A 19,979-nucleotide genomic window follows, 5' to 3' on the forward strand; every position below is an offset into this window, starting at 1 on the left:
TCTGTTCCATTCACAAATTGCTATAATGCTATTGCCATAGTCAGCTTAAGATGCGAGATTAGTAATATGTTACTTAACTCTTTTTGGAAACTGCATTCTTGAAATTTTTGCTGTGTCTTACACACCCAAGAAGAAACTGTATCAGCATCTTAGTGACAATTTCGTGTGGAACAAACCTGTTACGAAATGCGGGTCGTCTCTGAATTTTCTCTATCTCCGCTGTCAGTTTTACATAGTAAGGTGTAATAGTGACAAAAATTACTCATGGGTTTTGTCCAATTTTCTGATTGCAGTATAAACTCAAAAAGACAACTACAGTTAAAGAGAAGCAGAAAATCACACAAACAGACCTCACAGAAAATATTTACTTAAACCAATGCTCTTGAAAATGAGACTAAATCCTCAAAACACATTCTAAAAATAAGTAACAGTTACAATTTTTCATTATGTAAATCATACTCTGAAATTGTTGAAATGAGAGTTTTCGGAGAGCTACCTCCTCGTCTATGAATTACGTTCCTATAGAATTTTACAAGTGAGTCTCCATATGAAATTTGCCTTTCTTACAAGCAGATTGGTAAGTTCATGACACATGAACCCATTAGTGCTCAGATGATGGATTTTTTAAATACATTGATAAATAGGTTTTTACACTTAAAAAGCAGTTTCCTTACATTTCTAGTTTTCATGGAATATACTGTACTGTATTTGTAACATGAACCACTGTTGAGAACAAAACATCCATTTATATGAAAGGGTTATTTTTGCTTGAAAGGAAGAAGTTAAACGTGAGTACAAAATACAAATAAACAAAAACAACAAATTATTTGGTATGACAGGCAGCAAAACATTAAACATAAAGTATCACATTACATTTTTTGCAAGCTGATATCTTACTGTTTATTCCAACACATCGTCTTCATTTGAGAGTCTGTATTGTCACAACCAGATGGTTCATTCCATCGAACTGCAACATTACTGGAGTGTGGGGTTTTTCCAGGTCCTTTCAGTGGCATCAAATACCTCCCCTATGTCTACATCTAGTCCCTGCAAATCAATGTGCAGAAGGTACATTCCCATTGTACAGGTTACTAGGGTCTTTTACCCTTTCATTCACATATGGGATCCGAGCAAGGTAGCGCAGGGGCTAGCACACTAGACTTGCATTTGATAGGATGGTGGTTCAATCCTGCGTCAGGCTGTGACACATTGATTTTATAGTCATAGGATTCTATGTTTTTTCATTTTGTGAAGTGCAAAATTTTACATTTCTGAACGTTTAAAGGAAGTTACCAATCTTTGCGCCGTTTTGAAATCTTGTCAAGATCAGACAAAAATTTTATGCAGCTTCTTTCGGGCAGTATTTCATGAAGATAATTACATCACCTGCAAACTAATAATGTTGTCTGCAAGGTCATTAATATACAACATGAACAGCAACGGTCCAAACACTCTTCTCTGTGGCACATCTGAAGTTGTATATCTAAGAATGACTCTCCAACCAAGATAACACTCTGCACCCTCATTAGCAAAAAGTTCTCACTCCAGTCACAAATTTAGCATAATAAACCCTATAATTGTGTTTTTGACAATAAGTGTAGATGTGGTACTGAGTCATTTGATTTTTTGAAATGAAGAAATCTGCGTCTATGTGACTGCCATGATCCAAAGCTTTCATAGTGTCATGTGAGAAAAGTGAGAATTGCATTTTGCGTGATAGATTTTTTTGGAATCCATGCAGGTTGGCATGGAGGAGGTAATTCTCCCTTCTTTATGTCTGAGCTCAGAATATGTTCTAAGAATCTACAAAAAATCAATTTCAAGGATATTGAGTGGTGTTTTGTGGATCACTTCTACCACCTTTCTTGTAAATGTGTGTGACGTGTGCTTTTTTCCAACTACTGGGCATGGTTTTTTGTCTGAGGGATCTACAATAGATTATAGCTGAAAGAGAGATTAACGCAGCCACAAATTCAGTATAGAATCTGATAGTAATTCCACCAGGGTGTGGAACTTTGTTCAGCTTTAAAGGTTTCAGCTGTTTCTGAATGCCACTGACACTCACTTCACCCATCTTTTCAGTGATATGAGGATTAAATGGAGGCAATTCTCCAGGATTTTATTTTGTAAACGAATATTTGTAGATGTAGTTATGCATTTCAGCTTTTGGTTTGCTACCCCCAATTTCAGTTCCTGTCTCACTCATTAGAAACTGGACACTACCATTGGTTCACAAACAGTCTGTACATACGATCAGAATTTCTCTGGGTTTTGTGAAAGATCATTTGACAGTATTCTGTTATAGTGGGCATTGAAGGCTTCATGCATTGCTCTTTCGACAGGCATACATGTTTTATTGAGCATCTTTCTATCTATAGTCCTCTGCTTTGTTTTACACCTAGTATGCAATAGCCTCTGTTTCATTAGTTTTTCAGTGACTGTGTCCCATGGAGGGTCCCTCCCATCATGAAGTGTTCTACTGCATATGTTACGTATTGAAGTGACCTCAGCTATTCTTTTAAACTTGAACCATAGTTTCTCTCCATGCTCCTGCGCCATGCTGCAAGTTTAAAGTTCCTCATTCAGATGTAACGCAGCTGCTTTCTTATCTACTTTGTTGAACATATATACTTGTTGCAGTTGTCCTTTGTACTTTGGTAATCATTCTTCAAATGACCTTGGCCATGTTCCACACATACTCGCTAGGTGGTAGGGTTGTGCTTAGCAGTACACTGTTTGGGCTTTTGGCACATTAGTTATGGTGGCAGTGGCTTGTGATTTGGGAGCAAAGAGTGAACCTTAAGTTCTGATTTAAACTCAGAAAAACATGGACAACGATTAAGCAAGCATATGCAGGCAAGGCTGTTTCAAGAAGTATGTTTCCGAGTGGCACAAAAGTTTCTGTGATGGCAGAGATTTAGTGCCAGATGATCCCAGAGCTGGTTGCCCATCTACAGCACACACTGATGCAAAAGTGGAGTGTTTAAGGCAGCTATTGCAAGAAGACTGTCATGTAACTGTGCGTGTAGTATCAGAACATCTTAATTTGAATTGTGGCGCATGTTATAAGATTTTACGCGAAGATTTACGGAAATGGAAACTTAATAAAAAAAACTTGTCCATCACACACTAACAGACAAACAGAAAGAGGAAAGACGAAGAATCTCTGCTGAACTACTGGGTAGAGCCAGGCATGATACCACAACATTATTGCTGGGGATAAAAGTTGGTGCTACCAGTATGATCCTCATGTGGGGTGTCAGAGTGCTGAATGGAGTAGTCCTCGTCTTGTGATTTTTTTTTGCAAGTGAAAAGGCGACTGAAAGGAAAGCTTAATCAAGATATTGCAGATATCCGAAGGTCTGTGACAAATGATCTTACGAGCATCGCAGTTGAAAATTTCCCTTCTTCCAAGACCTCCAGAAACATTGGCAACTGTGTATAGGTAGCCAAGGGAACTACTTCGATAGAAGCTAGTGCAATTTTCTTAAAAAAAAATTGTTGTATGGTTACAGCCTCCACTGATGATTACAGTATGGTTGGGGAGCTTATGGAAAAGTGAACTGAGCTTTGTTGAAACTGTGCAAGGATGCTATTCTCAACCTCCCATGCCAGTTAGTGGAATGACATAAGTATGAAATCGAAGCCCAGATGAAAGGCATTGTTTTTTCCAATGTGTGCCACAGTTTGCAGTTGGTTGCATTCTGTTTCCTCAGTGGTTTCTGGAATAGCTTTGTGAACATGTTGAATGTGGTTTTCAGGGGTACACACGTATTGCACCTGTTGTTCTTTGCTGTCGTTTCTCTAAGGGTACCATTATTTATCCTCTTTTTTTTTTTTTTTTTTTTTTTTTTTTTTTTTTTTTTTTTTTTTTTTTTGCCAGTGATTAATAGACTCCTACCCTTTGCGTTTGCCTTATCTTGACACAGGACAGAGCAGGTTTCCCCAAAACATGGAGTGAGTCCCACTGGCTCAGTTTCATTGAAAGGAAGCATCTGAAACCTGTTGATCATGGGGACGGTAACACACCCTTTGTCCTCCCTTATTAAGAAGTATGGCAGGAGCCAGTGCAGTGATTACTAAATGCTCATTCCATTCCTTACTTGTTCCTGCTGCCGCTCCTTTGCAGGCTACAATAACATGTTGACTGGAGCTATAGTCCTCAGCACGATCATCTGTGTCAAGGGTTTCATCCCGAGTCCGTCACACATGATGACATTCAGAAGACTGCCATCATCAGGCCATTCACTTTGTACAAGAGTGTCTTCATGAGCTTCAGCCTCCGTTATGCTGCCTAAACGTGACGGCACTTTCTGGATGCCATCTCGCAAGGCTTGGCCTGGTATTTTGTGTATGTGGATGAAGTCCTCGTTTTCTCCATGATGCCCAAGGAACACTTCAAATGCCTCCATACAATCTTCAAATGCCTCTGAGATGCCAACGTCTCGTCAAATAACAAAGTGCTTCTTTGGAGTTAGTAAGGTGGTACTCCTGGCTCATACCATCCTCACTGATAGCTCACATCCCCTGCCTGATAAGTGCAAGCCATCCTCAATTTTTTGTGCTTCGAGATGTTAGAGGACTCTGCCAATTCCTTGGCATGTTAAATTTATTGCACTGCCACATGAAGAAGGCACATGACACAGAAGACTCCAAACATTGAAGCAAGACTTTAGAACTGGATGCGCTAATATCTTTTGTCTGATTTTCTTTACAAGTGCAGTCCTTTTTCCAGAACCCTCCCAGAAAATCCACATCTTATGTTCCATTTCCCAATACTAATTTTGTGTGTTTATCCCGTTTGATATAGATAGTTAGTAGTACCCCTAAATACTTACATGATGTGGTGTGCTCGAGATGATCACTGCTTATCTTGTAATACAATACTGTTGTTCTTCCTCCTTGTCGTGAGCTTATCTTATATCTATTCATATTTAAAGAGAGCTAAATGGGAATATTATGCAAGTACTTCTGCATGTCCACGAAGTCGGACGAAGATGCAGCATTGCCATAGAATAATCCTTTAGTAGTGATAATCACTGATTGTGTAATCCAACAATAATGGCTATTTTCAACAATTTACACACAATGTTACATTTGTTAATTTTGAGAATCAAACGTCTGTCCATGTACCGCACACCCTGCCATAGTGCACTGAGAATATTGCCATGTATGCATCAGTCACGGTGACAGATGGACCACACTACCTGGAAGCAGCGCCCTCGCTGGTGGAACTGTGACGAGTACATTGGAATGAAATGGCATAAGGGATTCCCTGCGACTCCACAGGTGCAGTCTATACCATACCACTGAATCCCAGGGCAGTAGCCTGAGACCTGTTGACTGTGGTAAAGGTATCTTGCAGCTGTTTCTGGCAGGTGGCTAATTTTCCTCTTTCTTTGCACACAATAGGAATAGTGTCTACCCATTTTGCACTGTCTCCTACTACAGACAAGCTGTTGAACATGAATGAAGGAATTATAGTAAACCAGCTCTTGGAAGAACAGTTAAAAGTAATTGATTTGTGTGGCTCTTAGCTATGCGAGCCCCAAACTACATGACTGCTGCAGAAAGTGGAAAATAATGCTTTGTAGTTTCCTCATTGGAATTTTTATTTGAATATTTGATGAAGCAGGCACAACAGTCAAGACTAGTGTGTTTTAGAGGATTAGTGCAGTGGAATTTTGTACCAACATAAGCTGTTTGTAGCTTACATTAACTGTTGATTAGTGTTATCAGTGTAGAAAACTGAACAATGATTGTGCATCAGTGTACACACATGCTGATGAGCCAAAAATTATGACCACTGCCGACTGCCAGATAGACTGCTACCTGCTGGCATTGCACATGATATGGTAAGGAATGTATGTAAGTAGCCCATAGGTGAATCATTTTAATGATGATGTGGGCTACAAATTGAGATATCCTCTGGTAGAAGCAACTTCGATAATGAGGTGATTGCTGTTGCCCAGCATTTGGGAATGACCATTTTGGAAATGGCAAAGCTGATGAGCTGTTTGCCTGCTGCTGTTGCGAGCACCTTTAGAAAGCAGTTGGATGACAGCAAAACTATGAGTTGTTGGATGTCCTTGCCTCATCACAGAAAGTGGTGGTCAGAGACTTGCTCACTCTGTAAAGCGAGATAGGCATCAATCTGTGCAAATCTTACAACAGAGTGTAAAGCTGGCAGGCAAAGCTGATGCAGGCACAACTGTTCTGTAGTGCACTGTTCAGTGCACATTGTTGAACATTGAGCCTCACAGCAGAAGACCCCCTGTGTGTTCACTTGGTGACCTACTGACATTGTTGTGTGAGGATCATAATAGTGAACTCACGTTGATGTCTTGGCCACCAAATTCACCTGATTTGGGCCCAGTGGAGCACATCTAGTATGCCATTGGGCACGAGCTCCATACCTGCAGGCCATTGGCCCATAATCTACAGGAATTACACAATTTGTGTTTAGATATTAGGTGCCACACATCTTCAGAAACCACCAGGGACTTGTCAAATCCTTGCCATTCAGAATTGCTGCTGGACTGCATTCCCCAATTCCACAATCAAGCAGATAGTCATAATGCTTTGGCTCATGAGGATGTTATCACATCAGCTCTTGATTTGAAGAAATAAGTATTGCCAGTGATGATGCTGGAATAGGTAGTGGTGAAAAGATCAGTAATGTGAAGACCATCACAAAATCAGCCAGAACAGAGATAAGTTGAAGAGGAGCACAGGGGTTGGCCAGGTTGTTATGGGAAGAGTAATGGTTTTGGGGTACAGTTTCAGAAAATCGCCACCCAGTAGAAAAGTTCGTTGGTTCATTCAAAGCAGGGATCATGTTGTGGGATGAAAGATACATCCCTTTCTTTATTTTCAGAAGAATCAGTAGTTTTGGAATTGGTTTCGGTAGCGGTGAAAATGTGCTTGTGAAGCAAGGCGGTGAGGTAACTGTGAGAAAAGAAGATAATTAATAAGAGTAGCTGTGTGTTTGTGTAGTAACCATTTGTACATATTTCTGCTGTCCATCTGATAAATGACTATTCTTCAAAAATAATTGAATAAGTGTATCATATATTATCAGTTCTTTTGTGCTCCTTGTTTGTTGATTTTATTGTGGTGAGTGTGTGAAAGTGATTCCTTCAAATATGAGTGTTATTTCTTCTGCACTTGTATGATACACAGTAATTCTGCCATTTCATTGATCAGCCTCCGTTCAGTTTGTTGCACTATAGTGAACATTGCTTGCGATTGTCACTCCATTAATTAGTATTGTTTTATCATTTATATTTTTGTCAATGTTTTCTATTTGTTTACTAGGATGTGTATGGAGGTTTGGGAGTGATGGCTGTGAGTTCAGGTTACTGCCTGGGCTCCAGCAACTGGGTTATAAGTTCGCATTATGAGAAGATTGCCTATGTGAGTGGATCCTCAACACTTACAACACATCCAAGGTAAATTATAGCCTTATAAATTTTAGCTGAAGCAATGAACAGTTTTTGCATAAGAAAGAAAAGCTCAGGCAAGTCAGTTGATACTACCCAGCAGTACACTTTTAATAATTATACTTAACATGTCTCCCGTGGAAAAGTGTGTTTTACATTATTTGGTTTTTATCAATTTTCACTGATACGAATGAAGTTATTGTGATACTGTAAACAGTCTGTCCAAATCATTTATAAATATCTTGCCCATTATGTGAGCAAGTTGTACTACAGTTTCACAGTGTTATGATCATTGATGTGCTTGCTATCAGCAGTGTCCCCTGTTCTATTGGACTGTCAAACATAGGAAAACTGCACACTGCTGTGATATGCTCCTACTGATTGATTGTGCAGTAATATCATCCTTATAAGTACAGCAAGTTACAGTTGCTCATCAAAATGGAAATTAATTTGAGGAAACTAATGTTACATGGAGGAAGTATGGCTGCCCACTGCTTACTTTCATGAGGTGAAATTCCTTGTAGGAAGAAATACCTACCTTTCGGAATATTTATGCTCCTTTCTTGTGGAGGAAAGGGGGATTGATTGTGGAAGGTTGGGGAAGGGAAGGGAAGGGAAGGGAAGGGAAGGGAAGGGAAGGGAGAGGAGGGGTGCAGTTCACTCAGGTCGTGTATTAAGAAGGGACCTGCCTGGTGAGAGAATGAGGAGACTTTTCTGGTTTCAAGTATTTTTATTGACAATGCCTGAATTTTCACATCCTAAAGATACGTAATGTTGGGCCATGATAAAAATATCTTTTGCATAGTGGCTTTCTGGAGTGGCAGGAGGGATTGATTTATCCCCCACTCCCTCCCCATTCTCCCCCTCCACATCATGTATTAATAAAGAAGTAAAAGTCAGAGCTAAAAAATTATGTGATAGGTTTAACTGCATACTGTTGCTAAACCTAAGTAAAATGAACCATAATGAACACTTAAGCCATGGACTGCACTTCAACAGAAAAGGGAAGGGCAAGCTACAAGTTAAATGAATCAGGCGAGAAATCTTTAAAACAGGACGATCCTGTTACCCTAGATTAGAAGCAAGAGGCTTATATATATATCACACACCTCACTTCTGTTCACTTGAAGGAAAGCTGTAACTACGAAATAAATGACCAGTCATTGCAATACGTTACTAAAGACCCAGTTAATGCTACAGGTGATTGTAAAAATTGTAACCTAAATAAATGTAATTTGTGCAAGGTGTTAAATCAGCAAGATGTTCTGTTAATGACAATGCATTTTAATGTTCGATATCTCAGACACAGATTGAATTTATTGCAAATATTCATAGAGGAACAAACCACTCTTATGTTGGTTACAGATTCTAATCTATAATAAATTATGGATTAGAAGGTGACTTATTAGCAAACAGTTGTTGCAGTCAATGCCATTAAGATGGTGGTGTGGAGTTTGTTAGCAAACATGTAGTAGTTAAAAAAATCTTTTCTTGAACACCACTCTGCAGGTGGTTCAGTTGAAATGACACGTGTCATGCTCCACAGTAATGATCTTAAGGTAAATAAGCATAAAGTGATTGGGGTGTATCGTCTACCAAATGCAGATGTAACGTGCTTTGTTGAGAGATTTATTAGAATAGGTGGCCAGACTGGTCCTAATGACCTTACTATATTTGGTGACATTAACACAGATGCAAATTCTAATAAAGCAGTAAATTTGAAGCTCACTGATGTATCAAGCTCAGATAATTTTGTAAATATAGTACACTTGGACAATAATGACACATGCTCCATTAGAATAGATTATGTTGCAATCATCAGAAATATTATAGATAAGGTAAAGTGTAGTAACCTAGACTTTAATTACTCTGACCACTTTTTTCAGGTGGTAGAGTACATAAATTGAGCTACACCAAAAATAACAAAGGTTGTTCTACAGAAACAAACTGAATATATCAAATATTAAGGCCTTTAAATATAAACTAGCAGAGGAGAATAGTGACTCGGTGTAAAAGCTGAAAGGGTCTGACAGCAAATGGAATGAGTTCTGTTCAAGCCTGGTGAGAAACCTTAAAGGTTGTTAAGCATTGCTAAAATGCAAATAATTGTAGGCTGTAGCTCCCACTGTGTCAGATAGGCTCAGCAAGAATATACATGATCTAAACCTGCTTTATATAGCTGCTATTGAACAGATTTTTAGGGAAAATACAAGCAGGCAAAGAAAATATTTAAAAGTGAAATTACAGACAATAGGAAGTAGATTAACCCCTTAACTTTAAACCCCAAGTTCTCATTTTTATTACCTTAGCAGACCTTGATATTCTTCCACCTGTAAGCTCTCAGGTTTTCAAATCTCGTTCACTGCAGTCCTCAACAAACCCCTGCGGTAAGTCTCCCGAGACCCACTGTTGTGGGTGACTTTTCTGAAATCTAGCCCTTTTCCTAGACCTATCTATCCTTTTCCTTCCCCTTCAACCCTTCTGCCTGCTGAATGAGCCACTGGCTCAGAAAGATTGCCTAATTGTACCTTGCTTTTATGTGTGTGTTCTGCCTCCACTCGATGAGTAATTTTTTATCTAACTTTTGTAGTATGTAACCTATTTTGTAAATATAATTATTTTTCATATTATACTACTGCCTCCAAGCATAAAGAAAAAGAGAGAGAGAGAGAGAGAGAGAGAGAGAGAGAGAGAGAGAGAGAGAGAGAGAGGGAAAGTAAATGAATAAATAAGACTTTGTGAGGATATGAGCAGTGAGGGGAGGAGAGTGTTGATTCCTTCCCCCTCACCCATTCCCCCCACCTGATGCTGACACCATTACAAATATTTTGTGCTTATACAAAAGTGAAGGTGACACCCTCAAATACAAATGAAGATGTTCCAATTAGTGCTGATCTTCTTCACTACTGGCAGAACCAGTAAAGAATCTTCTCATTGTGGGCGAACTGTACTGGTCATCCATTTTGTTACATCAGCATTTCTGTGTTCACTGTTGTTCATCTGTAACTGCTAGCATAGCATTTAATTACTATTACGGTATATGATTTATGATCGATTTAGCACAAATACCTCAATAGCAATATAGACCACTGAATAAAATAATGGAATCCTATTATACAACCCAGTTGCAGTTGATTTTAGTTCTAGGTGTTGTAACCCTCAGAGATTAATGGGATCACTTTCTCAGAATATGTCAGTTTAATTTTTATTTATTTATTTATTTGTTATGAAGGAGTGTCTGTAATGCTTTTGTTGGGGCATAATGTAAAACTGATAATGCAAAGCATATAATCATTCAAAGCAAGTATCTTGTTCGGGCAAGTACCTTGTTTGTGAATGAGTTTGCATAATTTTAGCACCCTCCTGGTTTCAGTGAAATATTTAAGCATTTTGTGAACTACAGCAGACATTGCCACAGTAAGAAGTGCATGCAGTTTTGTAGTTGACATTACTCATTGTTACTGTACCACAGAAAGGCAAACCAAAATACACCATGAAGAAGTACATGGTAAAATAGCTCTGATGCCAGTGGCAGTAATAGACAATTCTTCCCTGGGTCGATGCAGATTCTTTATAATAGGCAAAGGAATTGGCAAATTTTGTAAATGACCATTTCCATGGTATGACAGAGGAGTTGCAGCAAAATCTTTCTAAAACATATGTATCACTCACAGTGACTTACACAGCAACCACAATAATGATGTTTCCCACAACAGAGATTTAAGTCAGGAAGGTAATACAGAAATTAGAAATAAGATGTCAGCAGTGATAGATGCGGTCGCCAGTCTGTGTTCTGGAGGCACACACAGACAGCATATGAGATATATTAACTGAGTTCTTTATTTCATTTTTTTCCAGAGTACCTAAAGCATGCATTAGTTGTATCCTTAATAAAGAAAGGTAATACAGAGAGTATTGAAAACTACAGGCTAGTTTCAGTACTGTCTGCATTCTCAAAACTGGGTCATGATAGACTAATGGATGACATAAATAAATACATCCTTTTCAGTGAATCACAATTTGGTTTCTGAAGTGGAAGAAATACAGTATTGATTGTTACAGAGTTCACATAAGTGATAATTGAAGCTCTTAATTAGGGTAACTGTGTTATCTTAATATTTCGAAGGATTTTGATGTTATTGACCATAAAATACTACTAGTTAGAAGCAGTAGGTGTAAGAGGAACAACAAACTAGTGGTACCAGTCTTACCTGAGAAACTGGTTGCAAAAGTTAGTGACAGCACAAATCTTCTGATGCAAAATTTTTAGTAAAACAATTTTTAGCCAAGAAACATATACTGGGTAGTGTGTTGGGTCCAGTCAATACTAGCTGTAGAGGGGAGTTGAACTGTATTACTGCACAGAGCAGCTGGTTTTTGGGTGCGGCAAAACTATAAATTTTAATATGGTTCCAAAATGATGAATTGAACAAGACAGTTAAGATACAATTCAATCATAAAATCAAGTGCCTTACTGCAAATTGCCTACAGTATTGTGAAACGATGATAAATGAAGTGCTGGGGTTGGTCACTGTGCTAGCATCTTTTAAAATAGTAAAGCTTGCTAGTGACGTGTTACAAACTAAATTTCTACCATATTCCTACACAGCCCTTGGAATGTATGTACGAGGGTCACTCCAAAAGAAATGCACACTATTTTTGTAAAAATACAGTTTTCATTCATCATGTGTGAAAGTTTTACAGAGTGTAGATACATTTTTCCTGCTTGTTTTCAAACTTAGTTCAACCTGTTCCCGTGAGTGGCGCCGTCACAGCATGTCTTCAAGATGGCTGCTACACTTTACTTTCATCAGAAGCAACGTACTGTCATAGAATTCCTGTGCTGTGAAAACGAGACAGTGGGAAACATCCACAAGAGGTTGAAAAAGGTGTATGGAGATGCTGCTGTCGATCGCAGTACAGTTAGTCGGTGGGCAAGCAGGTTACGTGATGAAAGCGGCCACGGCAATATTAAGGATTGTCCTCGCAGTGGCAGGCCTCGTACTGCACACACTCCAGACAATGTGCAGAGAGTTAACGAAATGGTGACTGCTGACAGACGCATCACAGTGAACGAATTGTCATGCTATGTTGGGATGAGGGGAGAGGTCATCCTCAGTTCGTACAGGCGGTTGGCGGAATTGGTGAAGGCGGAAAGCCTCGCTCGCGGGGTGAAATCAGAGCTAACTATTTGTAGTATCGTTCCCAGAACCGATCGCGGTCCTCTGGTTTGGAGCCGAGTGGAAGGCTTAAACCAGAGACTCAGACGATTCTGCAGAGATCTGGGGTGCAAATTTCTCGACCTCCGCTATTGGGTGGAGAAATGTAGGGTCCCCCTGAATAGGTCAGGCATGCACTACACGCCGGAAGCGGCTACAAGGGTAGCGGAGTACGTGTGGAGTGCACATGGGGGTTTTTTAGGTTAGGGAATCCCCTCCCTAGGCCCGACAAGACGCCTCCTGAGACGCAGCAAAGTAGGAGTAGGCAAAATGCAACAGGGAATAACAATATTAATGTGCTAATAGTAAACTGCAGGAGCGTCTACAGAAAGGTCCCAGAACTGCTCTCATTAATAAACGGCCACAACGCCCATATAGTACTAGGGACAGAAAGTTGGCTGAAACCAGATGTAAATAGTAATGAAATCCTAAACTCAGATTGGAATGTATACCGCAGAGACAGGCTGGACAGTGAAGGGGGAGGCGTGTTTATAGCGATAAGAAGTGCAATAGTATCGAAGGAAATTGACGGAGATCCGAAATGTGAAATGATTTGGGTGAAGGTCACGGTTAAAGCAGGCTCAGACATGGTAATTGGATGTCTCTATAGGCCCCCTGGCTCAGCAGCTGTTGTGGCTGAGCACCTAAAGGATAATTTGGAAAATATTTTGAGTAGATTTCCCCACCATGTTATAGTTCTGGGTGGAGATTTTAATTTGCCGGATATAGACTGGGAGACTCAGACGTTCATAATGGGTGGCAGGGACAAAGAATCCAGTGAAATTTTTTTAAGTGCTTTATCTGAAAACTACCTTGAGCAGTTAAACAGAGAACCGACTCGTGGCGATAACATATTAGACCTTCTGGTGACAAACAGACCCGAACTATTTGAAAAAGTTAACGCAGAACAGGGAATTGGCGATCATAAAGCGGTTACGGCATCGATGATTTCAGCCGTAAATAGGAATATTAAAAAGGGTAGGAAGATTTTTCTGTTTAGAAAAAGTGACAAAAAGCAGATTTCAGAGTACCTGTTGGCTCAACACAAAAGTTTTGTCTCAAGTACAGGTAGTGTTGAGGATCAGTAGACAAGTTCAAAACCGTCGTACATAATGCGTTAGATCAGTATGTGCCAAGCAAGATCGTAAGAGATGGAAAAGAGCCACCGTGGTACAACAACCGAGTTAGAAAACTGCTGCGGAAGCAAAGGGAACTTCACAGCAAACATAAACATAGCCAAAGCCTTGCAGACAAACAAAAATTACGCGAAGCGAAATGTAGTGTGAGGAGGGCTATGCGAGAGGCGTTCAATGAATTCGAAAGTAAAGTTCTATGTACTGACTTGGCAGAAAATCCTAAGAAATTTTGGTCTTATGTCAAAGCGGTAGGTGGATCAAAACAAAATGTCCAGACACTCTGTGACCAAAATGGTACTGAAACAGAGGATGACAGACTAAAGGCCGAAATACTAAATGTCTTTTTCCAAAGTTGTTTCACAGAGGAAGATTGCACTGTAGTTCCTTCTCTAGATTGTCACACAGATGACAAAACGGTAGATATCGAAATAGACGACAGAGGGATAGAGAAACAATTAAAATCGCTCAAAAGAGGAAAGGCCTCTGGACCTGATGGGATACCAGTTCAATTTTACACAGAGTACTCGAAGGAACTTGCCCCCCTTCTTGCAGCGGTGTACCGTAAGTCTCTAGAAGAGCGTAGCGTTCCAAAGGATTGGAAAAGGGCACAGGTCATCCCCGTTTTCAAGAAGCGACGTCGAGCAGATGTGCAGAACTATAGACCTATATCTCTAACGTCGATCAGTTGTAGAATTTTGGAACACGTGTTGTGTTAGAGTATAATGACTTTTCTGGAGACTAGAAATCTACTCTGTAGGAATCAGCATGGGTTTCGAAAAAGACGGTGAAACCCAGCTCGCGCTATTCGTCCACGAGACTCGGAGGGCCATAGATACGGGTTCACAGGTAGATGCCGTGTTTCTTGACTTCCGCAAGGCGTTCGATACAGTTCCCAACAGTCGTTTAATGAACAAAGTAAGAGCATATGGACTATCAGACCAATTGTGTGATTGGATTGAGGAGTTCCTAGATATCAGGATGCAGCATGTCATTCTCAATGGAGAGAAGTCTTCCGAAGCAAGAGTGATTTCAGGTGTGCCGCAGGGGAGTGTCATAGGACCGTTGCTATTCACAATATACATAAATGACCTTGTGGATGACATTGGAAGTTCACTGAGGGTTTTGCAGCTGATGCTGTGGTGTATCGAGAGGTTGTAACAATGGAAAATTGTGCTGAAATGCAGGAGGAGCTGCAGCGAATTGACGCATGGTGCAGGGAATGGCAATTGAATCTCAATGTAGACAAGTGTAATGTGCTGCGAATACACAGAAAGATAGATCCTTTATCATTTAGCTACAAAATAGCAGGTCAGCAACTGGAAGCAGTTAATACCATAAATTATCTGGGAGTACGCATTAGGAGTGATTTAAAATGGAATGATCATATAATGTTGATTGTCGGTAAAGCAGATGCCAGACTGAGATTCATTGGAAGAATCCTAAGGAAATGCAATCCGAAAACAAAGGAAGTAGGTTACAGTACGCTTGTTCGCCCACTGCTTGAATACTGCTCAGCAGTGTGGGATCCGTACCAGATAGGGTTGATAGAAGAGATAGAGAAGATCCAATGGAGAGCAGCACGCTTTGTTACAGGATCATTTAGTAATCGTGAAAGTGTTACGGAGATGATAGATAAACTCCAGTGGAAGACTCTGCCGGAGAGACGCTCAGTAGCTCGGTACGGGCTTTTGTCAAAGTTTCGAGAACATACCTTCATCGAAGAGTCAAGCAGTATATTGCTCCCTCCTACGTATATCTCGCGAAGAGACCATGAGGATAAAATCAGAGAGATTAGAGCCCACACAGAGGCATACCGACAATCCTTCTTTCCACGAACAATACGAGAATGGAATAGAAGGGAGAAACGATAGAGGTACTCAAGGTACCCTCCGCCACACACCGTCAGGTGGCTTGCGGAGTATGGATGTAGATGTAGATGTAGATGCGGGAAGAAAATCTTTGCAGAATACTGAAAGTGTTGGCGTTAAAAAAGGTTTGTGCCAGGTGGGTTCCCGGGATTTTGACAGTGGCTCACAAAGAAACAAGAAAAATGGTATGCAGCGAACTTTTGGAACAGTATGAGAATGGTGGAGATGAATTCCTTGGAAGAATTGTGACAGGTGATGAAACTTGGCTCCGTCATTTTTCACCAGAGGCGAAGAGGCAATCAGTGGAGATGCATCATGCAAATTCACCCAAGGAAAAATAAAATTTTAAACCATACCTTTTGTTGGAAAAGTTACGGCTACGGTGTTTTTTGATTCCTGAAGGATTCTTGCTTGTGGACATCATGCCAAGTGGAACCACCATAAATTCTGATGCATATGTAACGACACTGAAGAAACTTCAAGCTCAACTGAGTCTTGTTTGACCACATTAGCAAAAGCAGGATGTTTTGCTGTTGCACGACAATGCACAGCCACATGTCAGTCAAAAAACCATGGAAGCGATCACAAAACTCGGATGGACAACAGTGAAACACCTGCCTTACAGTCTTGATGTGGCTCCATGTGACTATCATCTCTTTGGGAAAGTGAAAGACACTCTTCGTGGAACAAGGTTTGAACATAATGACTCCCTTGTGCACGTTGCCAAACAGTGGCTCCAACAGGTTGGTCCAGAATTTTACCGTGCGGGTATACAGGCGCTTGTTCCAAGATGGCGTAAGGCAGTTAAGAGGGATGGAAATTATGTGGAGAAATGAAAATATTGTTCCTAAAGGATGTATCTACACACTGTAAAACTTTCAAACGTAGAATAAAAGATGGATTTAAAAATGGTGTGCATTTCTTTTGGAGTGACCCCTGTACATCAGCTTGAAAGCCCCTAAAGAAACAAAATTTATAATTTATAGTACTGTATAAATTTTATTATATTATGATAAACACTCAGATGGACATATGAAAATGTGTGGGTTGGAATGACTCCTTACCCTCTCCCTTAAGACCCACATCCTTTCATCTTTCCCCCTCCTCCCCTCTTTCCTGATGAAGCAACCGTGGGTTGCAAAATCTTGAATTTTGTGTGTGTGTGTGTTTGTGTTTGTTAGTGTCTCTATCAACATACCAACACTTTAGTTTGGTAAGTTACATCATCTTTGTTTTTATATATATAAAGATGCTGTAACTTATCAAATGAAAGTGTTGGTATGTTGATAGGAGACAATAAAAACACACACACACAAATTTCAAGCTTTCGCAACCCACAGTTGCTTTATCAGGAAAGAGGGAAAGACGAAAGGATGTGGGTTTTAAGGGAGAGGGTAAGGAGTCATTCCAATCCCGGGAGCAGAAAGACTTACCTTAGGGGGAAAAAGAGGAAGGTATAAACTCCCCCGCGCGCGCGCACACACACACACACACACACACACACACACACACACACACACACACACACACCCATCCGCACATATATAGACACAAGCAGACATTGTAAAAGCAAAGAGTTTGGGCAGAGACGTCAGTCAAGGCAAAGATGTTGCTGAGTGACAAGTGATGTACGGGGGGCGGCAACTTGAAATTAGCAGAGGTTGAGGCCAGGTGGGTAATGGGAAGAGAGGAGATACTGAAGGGCAAGTTCCCATCTCCGGAGTTCTGATAGGTTGGTGTCCATGGGAAGTATCCAGATAACCCGGACGGTGTAACACTGTGCCAAGATGTGCTGGCCATGCACCAAGGCATGTTTAACCACAGGGTGATCCTCATTACCAACAAACACTGTCTGCCTGTGTCCGTTCATGCGAATGGACAGTTTGTTTCTGGTCATTCCCACATAGAACGCTTCAAGTGTAGGCATGTCAGTTGGTAAATCACGTGGGTGCTTTCACACGTGGCTCTGCCTTTGATCGTGTACAACTTCCGGGTTACAGGACTGGAGTAGGTGGTGGTGGGAGGGTGCATGGGACAGGTTTTACACCGGGGTCAGTTACAAGGGTAGGAGCCAGAGGGTAGGGAAGGTGGTTTGGGGATTTCATAGGGATGAACCAACAGGTTACGAAGGTTAGGTGGACGGCGGAAAGACACTCTTGGTGGAGTGGGGAGGATTTCATGAAGGATGGATCTCATTTCAGGGCAGGATTTAAGGAAGTCGTATCCCTGCTGGAGAGCCACATTCAGAGTCTGATCGAGTCCCGGAAAATATCCTGTCACAAGTGGGAAACTTTTGGGGTTCTTCTTTGGGAGGTTCTGGGTTTGAGGGGATGAGGAAGTGGCTCTAGCTATTTGCTTCTGTACCAGGTCGGGAGGGTAGTTGCGGGATGCGAAAGCTGTTTTCAGGTTATTGGTGTAATGGTTCAGGGATTCGGGACTGGGGCAGATTTGTTTGCCACAAAGACCTAAGCTGTAGGGAAGTGACTGTTTGATATGGAATGGGTGGCAGCTGTCAAAATGGAGGTACTGTTGCTTGTTGGTGGTTTTGATGTGGACGGATGTGTGAAGCTGGCCATTGGACAGATGGAGGTCAACGTCAAGGAAAGTGGCATGGGATTTCGAGTAGACCAGGTGAATCTGATGGAACCAAAGGAGTTGAGGTTGGAGAGGAAATTCTGGAGTTCTTCTTCACTGTGAGTCCAGATCATGAAGATGTCATCAATAAATCTCTACCAAACTTTGGGATGGCAGGCTTGGGTAACCAAGAAGGCTTCCTCTAAGCGACCCATAAATAGGTTGGCATACGAGGGGGCCATCCTGGTACCCATGGCTGTTTCCTTCAATTGTTGGTATGTCTGGCCTTCAAAAGTGAAGATGATGTGGGTTAGGATGAAACTGGCCAAGGTAATGAGGAAAGAGGTTTTAGGTATGGTAGCAGGTGATTGGCGTGAAAGGAAGTGCTCCATCGCAGCAAGGCCCTGGACGTGCAGGATATTTGTGTATAAGGAAGTGGCATCAATGGTTACAAGGATGGTTTCCGGGGGCAACAGATTGGGTAAGGATTCTAGGCGTTCGAGAAAGTGGTTGGTGTCTTTGATGAAGGATGGGAGACTGCATGTAATGGGTTGAAGGTGTTGATCTACGTAGGCAGAAATACGTTCTGTGGGGGCTTGGTAACCAGATACAGTGGGGCGGCTGGGATGATTGGGTTTGTGAATTTTAGGAAGTAGGTAGAAGGTAGGGGTGCGGGGTGTTGGTGGGGTCAGGAGGTTGATGGAGCCAGGTGAAAGGTTTTGTAGGGGGCCTAAGGTTCTGAAGATTCCTTGAAGCTCTGCCTGGACATCAGGAATGGGATTACCTTGGCAAACTTTGTATGTGGTGTTGTCTGAAAGCTGACGCAGTCCCTCAGCCACGTACTCCCAACGATCAAGTACCACGGTCGTGGAACCCTTAACCCTTGTCAGCCGGAAGAATGACGATGGATCAGTCAGCCTTCAGATTACGGATAGCCTGGGCTTCAGCTGTGGTGATGTTGGGAGTAGGATTAAGGTTTTTCAAGAAGGATTGAGAGGCAAGGCTGGAAGTGAGAAATCCCTGGAAGGTTTGGAGAGCGTGATTTTGAGGAAGAGGAGGTGGGTCCCGCTGTGACGGAGGACGGAATTGTTCCAGGCAGGGTTCAGTTTGGATAGTGATCTGTTTGTGTTTGTGTTTGTTAGTGTGTCTATCAACATACCAATGCTTTCGTTTGGTAAAGATGCTGTAACTTACCAAACGAAAGTGTTGGTATGTTGATAGAGATAATAAAAAACACACAAATTTCAAGCTTTTGCAACCCAAGGTTGCTTCATCAGGAAAGAGGGAAGGAGAGGGAAAGGCGAAAGGATGTTGGTTTTAAGGGAGAGGGTAAGGAGTCATTCCAATCCCGGGAGCGGAAAGACTTACCTTAGGGGGGAAAAAAGGACAGGTATACACTCGCACACACAGACATATCCATCCGCGCGCACGCGCGCACACACACACACACACACACACACACACACACACACACACACACCCATCCGCACATATACGGACACAGGCAGGCATACGTCTGCCTGTGTCTGTATATGTGCAGATGGATATGTGTGTATGTGTGGGAATGTATACCTGTCCTTTTTTCCCCCTAAGGTAAGTCTTCCCACTCCTGGGATTGGAATGACTCCTTACTCTCTCCCTTAAAACCCACATCCTTTCGTCTTTCCCTCTCCTTCCCTCTTTAGTGATGAAGCAACCTTGGGTTGCGAAAGCTTGAAATTTGTGTGTGTGTTTGTGTGT

General features: G+C 41.3%; 1 protein-coding gene across 1 annotated transcript in view; it reads left to right on the top strand.

The window, feature by feature from the left end:
- Positions 1-19,979, top strand: part of LOC126473322 (integrator complex subunit 9) — a 116,914-nt gene that overhangs the window by 20,284 nt on the left and 76,651 nt on the right. The window contains exon 5 of the mRNA XM_050100309.1: positions 7,318-7,451. Coding sequence (XP_049956266.1) covers positions 7,318-7,451 — 134 coding nt within the window. The remainder of the gene's footprint in view (positions 1-7,317; positions 7,452-19,979) is intronic.

This window comes from Schistocerca serialis, chromosome 1 (genome assembly GCF_023864345.2).
Source record: "Schistocerca serialis cubense isolate TAMUIC-IGC-003099 chromosome 1, iqSchSeri2.2, whole genome shotgun sequence".
Lineage (NCBI taxonomy): Eukaryota > Metazoa > Arthropoda > Insecta > Orthoptera > Acrididae > Schistocerca > Schistocerca serialis.